The sequence below is a fragment of the Myotis yumanensis genome, unplaced genomic scaffold (assembly GCF_028538775.1).
Source record: "Myotis yumanensis isolate MYYU_CA2020_CCGP unplaced genomic scaffold, mMyoYum1.0.hap1 SCAF_20, whole genome shotgun sequence".
Lineage (NCBI taxonomy): Eukaryota > Metazoa > Chordata > Mammalia > Chiroptera > Vespertilionidae > Myotis > Myotis yumanensis.
This window is the reverse complement of record NW_027223771.1, coordinates 19,017,774-19,030,352: the sequence shown is the minus strand read 5'-3', so window position 1 is coordinate 19,030,352 and position 12,579 is coordinate 19,017,774. Positions and strand designations below refer to the sequence as shown.

At 42.2% G+C, this 12,579-nt stretch overlaps 1 protein-coding gene across 1 annotated transcript in view; it reads left to right on the top strand.

Annotated features, from left to right (window-relative positions):
- Positions 1–12,013, top strand: part of LOC138998426 (zinc finger protein 551-like) — a 44,853-nt gene extending 32,840 nt beyond the window's left edge. The window contains exons 2-3 of the mRNA XM_070400550.1: positions 6,861–6,984; positions 8,252–12,013. Coding sequence (XP_070256651.1) covers positions 6,861–6,984; positions 8,252–9,564 — 1,437 coding nt within the window. The 3' untranslated portion in view covers positions 9,565–12,013. The remainder of the gene's footprint in view (positions 1–6,860; positions 6,985–8,251) is intronic.
- Positions 12,014–12,579: the final 566 nt, after the last annotated feature.

Genomic DNA, 12,579 nt, shown 5'->3' with positions numbered 1-12,579 from the left:
GGCAACACTCATCTCAGGCTCCAGCAGAGAGATTGAGGCTGAGAGCAGACACCTGGCAGCTTCTGCTTCACCAGCAAGGTAAATTCTGCAAGGAGAGACTACTCCAGGTAGAAGGGTCCGTAGGAAGCCTGGGTGCCATTGGTTGACTGTGCTGCTGGGTCAGGAGACGTGGGCTTCATGATGGGCAAAGTGATCTTGAGTATAAAAGGCAGCTGTTTCTTTGGAGCCGTGCGTGGAGGGCTGGTCTTCCCGGCCCCGGTCACTATCTTCTCTTCACCATCATATCGTTTGCGTCCAGAGCTTGCAGACCTACTCCAGAAGGGGTTCATAACGTGTGCTCCACACAGAGAGGTGCAGCTGCCTATGTCATCCAACTTCTGTCCCCAAAGTCATGTTACCTTCCTCCTGCAGCTCCCACAGTCTCCTGGCTGGGGGTGCCCTCCCTGGGGAGCTGAAGGGACAAGGAGGACAGCCACTCAGCAGCTCCCAACACCCATTTTTGATAAAAACTCTCAGCAAGGTGGGAATAGAAGTATCATACCACAACATAATAAAAGCCATGTATGACAAACCCACAGCCAACATCATATTCAATGGGAAAAAAACTAAAGTCATTTCCCCTAAGAACAGGAACAAGAAAGGGATTCCCACTCTCACCACTCATGTTCGACACAGTACTGGAAGTATTAGCCATTGTGATAAGAAGAAATAAAAGACATCCAAATTGGAAAAGAAGTAAAACTGTCCTTATTCACAGATGACATGATATTGTACATAAAAAACCCTAAAGACTCAAAAAACTAGACTTATTAAATGAATTCGGCAGTGTAGCAGGATACAAAATTAACGCCAAGAAATCTGTGGCATTTCTATACACCAATAGTGAACTTACAGAAAGAGAGACTAAAAAAGCAATCCCATTTACCATCACACCAAAACACATTAAGATACCTAGGAATAAACTTAACTAAGGAGGTATAAGACCTAAATGCAGAAAACTATAGGACACTGAAAAACGAGATAGAGGAAGACATAAACAGATGGAAGAACATACCATGTTCATGGATTGGTAGAATCAACATCATTAAAATGTCCATACTACCCAAAGCAATCTATAGATTCAATGCACTCCCCATTAAATTACCAATGGTATATTTCACAGACCTAGAACGAACTGTCCAAAAATACATCTGGAATCAAAAAGGACCCCAAATAGCCACAGCAATCCTGAGAAAGAACAAAGTAGGTAGGATCTCAATACCAGATTTCAAGCTGTATTACAAAGCCACTGTTCTCAAAATAGCCTGCTACTGGCACACGAACAGACATATAGACCAATGGAAACAAATAGAGAACCCAGATATCAAACCAAACCACTATACTCAATTAATATTTGACAAAGGAGTCATGAACATACAATGGAGTCAAGACAATCTCTTTAATAAATGGTGTTGGGAAAATTGGACAGATACATGCAAAAAATGAAACTAGACCACCAACTTACACCATACACAAAAATAAACTCAAAATGGATAAAAGACTTAAACATAGGACAGGAAACCATAAAAATACTAGAGGAATCCACAGGCAGCGAAATCTCAGACATATGCCGAAACAATTTTTTCACCGATACCGCTCCTAGGGCAATGGAAACTAATGAGAAAATAAAAAAATGGGACTATATCAAAATAAAAAGTTTTTGCACAGCAAAAGAAACCATCAACCAAACAACAAGAAAGTCCACTGAATGGGAGAACATATTTGCAAATTTTATCACTGATAAAGGCTTAATCTCCAACATTTACACGGAACTCATGCAACTTAATAAAAGGAAGATAAATGATCCAATAAAAGAAGGAACCCTTGTGCACTGCTGGTGGGAATGCAGACTGTGGAGAACAGTATGGAGTTTCCTCAAAAAACTAAAAATGGAACTCCCATTTGACCCAGTAATCCCACTTCTAGGAATATATCCCAAGAAACTAGAAACACCAGTCAGAAAGGATATATGCACCCCTATGTTCATAGCAGCACAATTCACCATAGCTAAGATTTGGAAACAGCCTAAATGCCCATCAGTAGATGAGTGGATTAGAAAACTATGGTACATCTACACAATGGAATACTACACTGCTATAAAAAGAAGGAATTCTAAGTGAAATAAGCCAGGCAATGAAGAAAAATACCACATGATCTCACTCAGTTATGGAAAATAACATTATAATCTGATGAACAAAAAGGTGGATACAGAGGCAGTAAAACATCGAACAGACTGTCAAATTACAGCAGGAAGGCTGGGGAGTGTTGGGGGGAAGGGAAAGAGATCAAGTGAAGGACTTGTATGCATGCATATAAGCACAATCAATAGACACAAGACACTGTGGGTGGGTGGGATGAGGGCATGTGACAGGGGTAGGGGAGGCTGGGGCAAGGTCAATGGGGGGAAAAAGGAGATATATCTACTACTATGTGTAATACTTTAAACAATAAAAAAAAAAGAATCAGGACTGTAATTGCCATGACTTTTTCTTCTTTATTTTATGAGTGTATGTGTGTATAAAAATGTGTTTTATTCCTTCTCTTACTTCCTTATCATACAACATAACATGCATATCATATTACTTAAATATTGCTAATTTTATATCATCCTACTTAAGCTATGAGTTATCTTGGAAGAGTAAAGAAATCACTCAACGACTTTTCCTCCCCTCCCAGAAAAGTGGTTAGTGTGTTTTTGGTTATATGCAGGTTGTAACATATTTGGTTATATGCAGGTTGTAACATATTTGGTTTTTGGTTTACCTAACTAAGCCTGTCTATTGTTTTTTGCATCTATGACAACATATGATTGGAATGTCAAGGTAACTTGTAACTTCCCTTTTTTTGGACCCTTCAGGTAATAACCAGTGGGCCAGGGTGGAGACCACAAATTCATTCATTGTTATTATTATCTTGTTAGTTAGTGACTGTTAACTATCCTGTACAAACCTATGTAAAGCAGCATAGGTCTATCATTTTACTTTTTATCTAATGCCAGAGGTTTCCCTACTTTACTTGCTCTTGCCTCCCTAATCTATCACCATTGGATTTCATGTAGCTCACTCACATCTCCTCCTTTAATTGCAGTGTAAAAAAATAAGGAAAAAGCACCATTCTCTGGAGCATTATCTCAAAACTTTGAGATTCTGCTTTTGGCCAATTGTATTCAGTTTTGCTAAAATAAACTCACAAAAATTCTGTAAAGTTTTAAATGTTTGTTACTGTTGTGGAGCACGAGTGACAGAATGACCAGAACTCCAGACTGATTAAAATTTAGAGACTGGCCAGTGTCCACTCCCCCACTCAGGAAGCCCAAGAGAGAAGCGGACCCAACCATCTGCAGAGTTCAATATTTACAGGGGACAACTACATCCGTGTTCAGATTCCGCATAGCAAGCAAAGCCAAGTTACAAAAGCTAGTTGTGTAGTTTTAGCCAAGCTATTCATCCTCCTGTTATTCATTTCTGGGTTACTTAAAGTGTTATGGAGTTTCCTCAAAAAACTAAAAATGGAACTCCCATTTGACCCAGTAATCCCACTTCTAGGAATATATCCCAAGAAACTAGAAACACCAGTCAGAAAGGATATATGCACCGAGATAGACCACTGACTCAGAATTTAAATTTAGGAGCCTTTATTAAGCTGGCCAGCTGACTACAGTATGCCCCTCCTGTAGGGAACCTCATACTGCAGTGCTGACCGAGGGTACAGCAAAGCCTTTTATCTGTAATACTACAAAGCATTTCCTGGCACTGGCGGGGTTCATACAAAGTTTACAAGTATGAATGGGGGGGTAAACGGAGTCACACCTGGCTGGGTTGAATCATAATACATTGTTTTCTGAGACAATCTAGCAATTTTTCTCTGTCACAATCCCGGACCCTAATAAAATAGGTAACCTTTCCATACCTCCGTCCCTCCCCCTAGCACATTCTGTAACCCTTCCATGCCTCAGTCCCTCACCCTAGCACAAAAGGTCAGGACTATTCTTAATTTTGATCTGTTTGTTCTTTGTAGGCCGTTGCTCAGGTGTGTTGATCTCTTTGTTCTTTGTGGGCCATTTCTCAGGTGTGGGAGCTCAGTTCCTAGAAACTTTGCACAGGCTGTCAAGCTGCTGAGGTGGCTAGGTAATTAAGCAGGCCTAAAAATTTTCCTACTCTGTAACATTACATTGAGATCAGGAAGGTGGGGCCATCCATGATAGTGACAGAAACAAGGGATATAGTCTGAGACAGGGTTCTAAACATTAACCCAAAATGCTCAGAGGAAGAACAGACTGGAAGAGAGAGGAGAGCTGTTAGGGACAGGAAGGAGAAGTCCTGTAAAAGTAATGCATCTGGCAAGAGTGTGCACTGAGGACTGAGCCCTGAGGTAATGCAGGCATCTCGAGGTCACCTGCCCCTAGGGCTGGGTAAGGCTACTGAGCAACCTGAGTCCATGGATCCTGGCGGTGGTTGACAGTCTCTCAGCAAACCTTAATTTTTCCACAGATTCCGCAAATGCAGAATCACTTAACTAGTTTGTGGAACTTATTTTAGGGCCTCCCACTCTTGTAGCCTAAGAGATGGTGGTCCCCTGGGACTCTCCTCTCCTTCGACCTGAGGACCTTGAACAGAGACACCAAGCCCAGACTGTTAAGTCCAGGTCCAGTGTTATATGAAGTGGTCCCTGTTTTGGGCAACCAGTGGAATGAGAAGTTGTGGGTCCTCCCAGGCATAGGTACCAGAATGTGCAATGGCTTGGAGATAAAATGGAGCTGATTTCAGAACTGGCAGGTATTCTTTTTTAAAAAATTGGAACAGGTAAGAATGGGACAGGAGTCAGGTCTAGAGGAACTTTGTGTCTGTTTTGCCTGTTATGGGAGCAATGGGCGATTTGGAGCAGTGGAGGCGGGTGATGTGACCAGGGATCCTCAGATTCTGTGGCTGCAGCATGATGGACAATATGGGCGTGAGGGAGGTGGTAGAAATAGTAGGACGATAGCATTAGTGAGTGTGATGGAAACTGGCCCATGATGGTGGCTGTGGAAGTGGGGAAACAGTTGCATTATGGATTGGTGTTTTAGGTGTGGCCACCTAAATATTCTAATTTTAAGGATGTGTGTGAGAGAGAGAGAGATAAGAGTCAGAGAAGTCATGACATTTTGGATTTAGCAGCTGCAGGTATGGAAGCACCATCCACTGAGATGGAGAAAATCAAAGAAGAGTAATATTCCTTGGGGATACAAACACTTTTCTTTCTAGCCTGTTAGAGTCTGAGATTTCAGAAAGCAGTTCATAAGCATCTCCAACTCTGATGGGTAGTTTAGGATGAAGACTTCTTCAAAAGCTTTTGGAGAATTATGGACCAGGAAGGAGTATAGATAATTTTTTAAAATGGGAGGCTGAAGAGTAATTCAAACAAGTTGAGACTGGGAATGGTGCATATTTACTTCTGAAACATCCGCCAGGAACTTTTTGTGCCATTGGGTGTGGCCTGAGGTGTTGCAGTCAGTTTGGTTGACTTGCGTAGGGCCATGACGGGTCATCTGTGAGACTCACTGGGCATTTGGGTAGAGGGCCATAGGTGATGGGACTTGAGTGATGAAGCCTGTGACTGGTGAAGTGACATCAGGTGCAGCACCAGTGGAGGTGGGCTATGGACATCTGAGATGTGATGTGGTTCCCAGTAGGTGAGGTTGAAGGAATAAACAGTCAGGGAGGGAGGTCTTAGCAGGTTCAAGACTGTTGCTATGACTGTGGACTATCAGAGTTGGTAGAATACTTGATCTTTGAATTTGTCAAGCATTCTCTGGAACACACATGCTGAGTACTGAGTAGAAAACCCAGGAGATGGCTATAGGGGCTGAGGCTCTGCGAGTTCAGGAATGAGAGAAGTGTAGTAGGAAGAGTGATTTGCACTTGGAGAGGGAGTGTGAATTCTTGAGGGCACGGCACTAGCATTTACATATGAGTGAATGAAAAGGGCATCCATTTCTGATGGTGTCTTTATAATATGATATGGGGAATTTTAGGATAATTTCTAACAAGATGGGTTGCTGTGGTGCTACATGCCAGGTCCAAAGCTTAGGTGCCATATACGTGCCCAGCTGTCATTTCTAGTTGAGGGCTGACCCAGCGAACAATAGGAATGAGAGAGCATACATCAGTGTCATCTGCGCTTGTAAATCTCCACTGGCATGGGGAAAGGAGAAGAGAGAAGAGTCAGAGGGAAATATATTACAGAGGTGGTGAATTAAAATTTTGAAAAAGAAGCTGATTAGGAAACACCCTGTCCTCGTCATGGCTAATTTGTGTTACCAGTGAAGTTGTGCCTCTGGGAATGAGCTGTGTGAGACAAGTGTGGATCAAAGAACTATGGGCAGCAGGTAATGCAAAGTGATGGCCTCAGCAAACTGGGATTGGAGTCAGAAGTATAAAGGGCATTACCATGTTTTACGGTGTCTTGGACGGACAATTTAGAGGACAGCATGGGTATTACCTGAAAAGACCAGTGTCAAATCCATCACATTCCCTTTATGTGAAGCATTTCTTCCTACCCTATGTTCCTGACACCCACTGCTATTGAAAAGGGTCAGTGTGACTCACATTTGAGGATCAGAGCACAGGTTTCTTGTATTTGTTCATCTGCCTTTATTGTTGTGGGAAGACACAGCATCAGTAGGAATATAAAGAGAGATTGACTTTGATGGACCAAGGCCTGCTACCTTCTCTGATGTGGGGAGTAGAGGGAGCAAATAGATATGCAGGGTGAGGAGTATGACAAGCTTGGAATCTCAAGAGAGAATCTTATCATGGGATGTACTGTCTCCATTATGACAGGATATGAACTTTGAGGACGTGGCCATTGCGTTCTCTCGGAAGGAGTGGGAGATCCTTGATGAGTCTCAGAGACGTCTGTACTGTGATGTGATGCTGGAAGTGTTTTCACTTGTATCATTTGTAGGTAAGACCTTCACATCTCTCCTAGGGTCCTGAAGTGATGCCCACTCTCTATTTATTCTCCAGACATATCACTCTCTCTCTCAAATCAAGACCATGGGCTCTGCTAATTTACCCCACTGTCTTGTCAAATGGGCTATGCCTGCCAGTGCTGAGCTCTGCGGAGAGCTCTGAGCAATAGACTCCATAAACCTCCTTAACACCCGTTGCCTCAGAAACTGCAAGATGTGTCTGGGTGTCAACATATGTACAGACTGCTTAATGGGTCCCACCTGCTCTTCCTCTCCCAGGGAGGGTGACTATATCCTGATCCGTGGCCTCCACTTCTGAGCATTTCCTGTAGATGAGGACCTTGTTGAATGCCTGAACCAGGGGGTATTCTTTTAAGACCCTCCTTCAATTGTTGTTTGTAATATTACCTTTCCTCAATAATATTGCAACCCAGATGCTATGGGCTAGTGATGGCTGCTCACCTCTGTTGTCTATCCTTGATACTCGGAATATTTAGTTTGTACATATTTCTAGAGAATGAGGTACAGGGAGAACCCTGGTTTTCTCCAGGGTGAACATACAGGATGGTCTCAGAAGATGCCTGGCCCTTCTGAGTGGCAACTTGGGGAAGGTATGACATAAGCATGGTGTTCATATTGTACCTGGAAGCTGCTGCTGTACAACAGTGTTTGGTGCAGGTTCCAATGGCCACACCTCATTTATACCTTTCCTTTTCCACACTTGACACTTTGCTGACTTTTCATTTTATCAGTGACTTCCCAGCTTTGTCTGTCTTCGCCTTTGTGTCCTTTTTACATCACCTGTTCCTCTGCACATCTCTTTCTGCAGCATTCTACAACATGGACCTTTGCAAGTGTTATGAGGAGCACATAAATGCTTAAACACCCCTCAAACACCAGCTCTTTCTGTATTGAATTTTACTTGGAATGAGATGTAATCAACCATCTGCACAGCTTGCCCATGTCACCAGCAGAGAAGATCTACTGAATGCTGTTAGCAGCATAATGAGCTGAACAGTCCACTTCTCTTCCATGTGCTACTTGTCATGATTTTGCTCTATTTCTGTTGAAATCTCCCTTGTTTTGTGATCTTCAGTGCTCAAGAACTTCACAGGGGCCTCTTACTAATTTATCTTTCAGGTCTTTCATTTTCAGCCAGTTGCATGAAACCAATGTAGTATGTGCAACACACTTTAATAATGGGACTTCACCCTGTCACCAGAGTCAACATTCATTTCCTCATCATTTCTCTGTTTTCAGGTCCTTGGCATAAAATGAATGATGTGGAGGCCTATTCTCAGCACAGTGTATCTGTAGGAGATTCTCATGTCAGGGCTTCCAGGACAGCTGCAGCCACCCAGAGGACCCATCTGTGTAAGCCATGCTTCTCAGTGTTAAAAGATATTTTGCACCTGAGTGAGTTACAAGTGGTTTACTTTGAGAAGAATGTGTTCTTAAGTGATGCATGTTTGAGAGACTTGTGTTTCAGTGCAAACTCTCACCAGCAACAGAAGGATGCCAGTGGAGAGAAGCCCTGGAAAGAAGATATGGAGAGGTCCCCGCTTGGGACCAGTTGCTTCTACTTATCCAGGGTGCCTGCATCCAGGACGGAGGTTGGGGAAGACTCCCCAGCCATCGCAGGGCTTCTCCAGCACCAGGCCACTCTTAACACCAAAGAGCCACACAGTAACAATGAGATTTCACAGGAATGTCTCAGTGGAAAAAGACATCACCAGTGGATTGAATGTGAAACAGCTCCCAGCCAGAAACAGAAAGTTGCTTATCAGAAAGGTCTCTGCTCTGGAGATATGATTTATGGTTCTAATAAATGTCGGAAACGGTTTAGACGAATCTTTAACCAACCTCAACATGGAAGAGTTCACACTGGAGAAAAGCCCAGTGAAGGTACTGATTGTGGGAAGGTCTTCAGTGAAAGCACTGCTCTCATTAAACACAACAGAGTTCACATTAGAAAAAAGCCGTATGAGTGTAGTGATTGTGAGAAGTCCTTCAGTTACATGTCTGACTTCACTAGACACCGCAGAGTTCACACTGGAGAAAAGCCATATGGGTGTAGCGAATGTGGTAAGCATTTTAGTCAAAGGACTGACCTTATTACCCACCAAAGAATTCACACTGGAGAAAAGCCATATGCGTGTAGTGAATGTGGGAAGCATTTCAGTCAAAAGACTGACCTCACTAAACACCAGAGAGTTCACACTGGTGAAAAGCCCTATGAGTGTAGTAATTGTGGGAAATCCTTTAGTAAAAGCTATAGCCTCAGTCGACACAAGAGAGTTCAGACTCGTGAATGTAGTAAGTATAGTGAATGTGGAAAATCTTTTAGCTACAAACATAAACTGGCTAGACACCCGAGAGTTCACACTGGAGAAAAGTCATATTGTTGTAGCGAATGTGGTAAGTGTTTCACTCGAAGGACTGACCTTATTAAACACCACAGAGTTCACACTGGAGAAAAGCCTTATGAGTGTAGTGAATGTGGAAAGTCCTTTCGTCAAAGTTCTGGCCTGACTACACATCACAAGAGAGTTCACACTGGAGAAAAGCCGTAAAGGTGCAGGGAATGTTTTATTTTTCTCACTTAGAATAAGAACACTTAAGGAGACTCTATGGGACCCACTTACGTGAATGTAAACTCCATTTATGAGAACATACACTCTGCTAGATTCCTCATAAATTTCCAATACAAGTGAGACTTGAAGGAACTGCATTGTACTTGCTAACATGCCCAGACCTACGACCCAAATGGTGTCACCGTGTTTGTTGCTGAAGAGATTTCACCTCTAACACCTGGCTCACCTGAGGAGTGTGCTTGGTCATCATCCCTGGGTGCTCAGGGGAATGTGTTCTGTGTTGTCACTTCTGCTTGAAGTAATTATGGTTCCTCCAAGCCCTTGGCAGTATCTTCATTCATTTCTCTATGACTAGAAGATGGACCTGGCCCAGGATTCATCCAGAGCACCCCTTCTCAGCTAAGAAGTGCTACCTCTTTCATGGACATAGTGGAACTCACATTATGCTTTGATAAATTTGGGGGATTCTTATTCACCAGCCTGCAAACTCTGTGCTCTCCTCTGCTCTGGTTTACCATCTTTTTTAAAGGTGTGTTTACATTTGTACCTTTAATTTTGGTTTTATTCACTGCCACAGATGATTTGCAAACACAAATGTGATCTTTCAGCATGTAGAGATGAATATTGTGTTTATCCAAAAATTGATGTGGTTTGGAAGGGACAGCATAATGGCAGGAAATCACTTTTTGTCCAATATTGGCTTATTATTTACTGCAGCCCATGGGCTTGAAAGAAAGGCCACATGACTTTGTGCATTTAAGTTGCTCAACAGGCAAGAAGTCAAAGCTAGAGGAAGGATAATCCTGTAATCTGTCCCAGATGTGTCTTTTGTAAGCACTCAGCATTCCTGTTAATTTTAATGTCAGTAGTTTGTTGTTGTTTTAAAAATATATACTTTTATTGATTTCAGTGACAAAAAGAGAGAGAGAGAGAGAGAGAGAGAGAGAGAGAGAAAATACCAATGATGAGTGAGAATCATTGATCGGCTGCCTCTTGCACGCCCCACCCTGGGGATGGAGCCCACAACCTGGGCATGTGCCCTGACCAGCAATAGAACCGTGACTTCCTGGTTCACAGGTCGATGCTCAACCACTTAGTCACACCGGCTGGGCTGATGGCAATAGTCTTCACTGCTTGCCAATATTTGCTGCCACTGAGGCAAGGCTGGTCCTCCCAAGAAATGAGGAGAGGGATGGTTGTGTCTATATAGAGTTGCCATCTTAATTTTCTAACAACAGAGGGATGTCTAGGATTTATATGGAACCACATTTCAAGGCTTTACTTAGGTTTATGTATAACTGATGTGCAAGGAAATGCACTTTTCTAATGTGCACTATTTGGTGAGGTTGAACATACAGATAAAGCTGAGATACCGTCACAGGTGAAATAGGCTTCTGTTACCCACATCCATGTGGGGGGAAAAGTAGATTTACTGTTGTGAGTATGCCAAACACACAGTTAATTCTCTTTTTCAAGTAATAATTTTATATATTTTAAAGTGTATTTTTATTAAATGTTAAAAGGAAGGGAGAGAGAGAAACAGCAATCGCCTGCCTCCTGCATGACCATTCCTGGGGATTCAGGATGGCATGTGCCCTGCCCTGGAATCAAACCAGTGGCTTTCAGTGAACGTGATCACGCCCAGCGAAATGAGGCACAGTGGCCATGGAGAGTTTATATTTGTGTTATTATTAATTATTGTATTATTTTCAGTACCAACAACTGTAAACCTGCTATTGCCACACCCTGTATTTACTTCCAGTCCTTTTGTCAGCTTTCTGCCTCCCAGCCCTCCATACAGGCATTGATTTATCTTCCTGTACAATAGAGTAGTTCATATTTTTCATAATTTTATTGGCATTATAAGGTGAAGTCTCTTTAAGAAACACTGGCTTCCTTCATGCTACACAGATATTTTGAGATTCGAAACTAATGATTATGTAAATAGTTAATTTTTTATTGCTAGGAAATACTGTATTCTATGGATAACCACTTTAACTATTGAGCTGTCTATGGTTTCAGTTATTTCTACATTTGGGGTTTTCTAAATAAAACAGCTGGGGATATTGTGTTCAGTTCTTCCTACAGGTGTATGTCTTACTTATCATAGTGTTCCAGTGTCAGTGAATGTGTTACATTTTAATATATGGGGAACTGTGATCTGCAATGGTCAATCACTTTGCCTTCCCACCCACAGTAATGAAAATTCCATTTTTCTGCAACCCTGACAGCAAAGGCGAAGGTTAATCTTTTTCAATGCTAGCCCCATCCGTGAGTATACTGTTAACTTGGTTTTGTTTTAATTCCATTTCCCTAAAAATGTTTGATGGTGATTAATTCTTCATGCATTTCTTTACACTTTCTTTATCTCCTTTGTTAAAATATCTGCTCAAACTTTTTTATCTACTTCAAAAGTTAATTTCTTATTCTACACAATAGGACAGTGCAGCTTCTAAGACATATGTTTGAATTTCACTCATTCCTCAGTGACTCGGATGACTTCTTTGCCATATGGAATTCTTGATTTTGAATTCTATAAACAAAATAGTTTTTCTCAATTTTTATCCTATGTCTGATTTATAGCCCACTTGTACCATACACTTATAAGTTTAATCTGCATTGTTAACATTCTCCACCAGTGTTCTTTAAGTCTAAGCATTTATTAATACATTAAGCGAAGTCTAGGTTAGTAGTAGTTGACAGTTTCCCTGGTGTAAATACTGATCATCACCACATTGAAACTGCCAAAATGGTCCTAAGACATTATGTAATACATCATATTTTACTAATGACTGGGTGCATGGATTCATGCGCGTTGAAAGGAAAATAATTAGTGGCCAGCGGGGCGGGACTGGGTGAGACTGTCCCCACAAGCGTTAGAGCCAACCTCCCACAGTCCTTCCCCAGTCAGCAGCACCTGGGGCGGCACTGTGGCTTAAAGGGTCCCTCCCACAGGTGGAGTCCCTAGGCCTGGCCTGCAGGGATTAGGCCAAA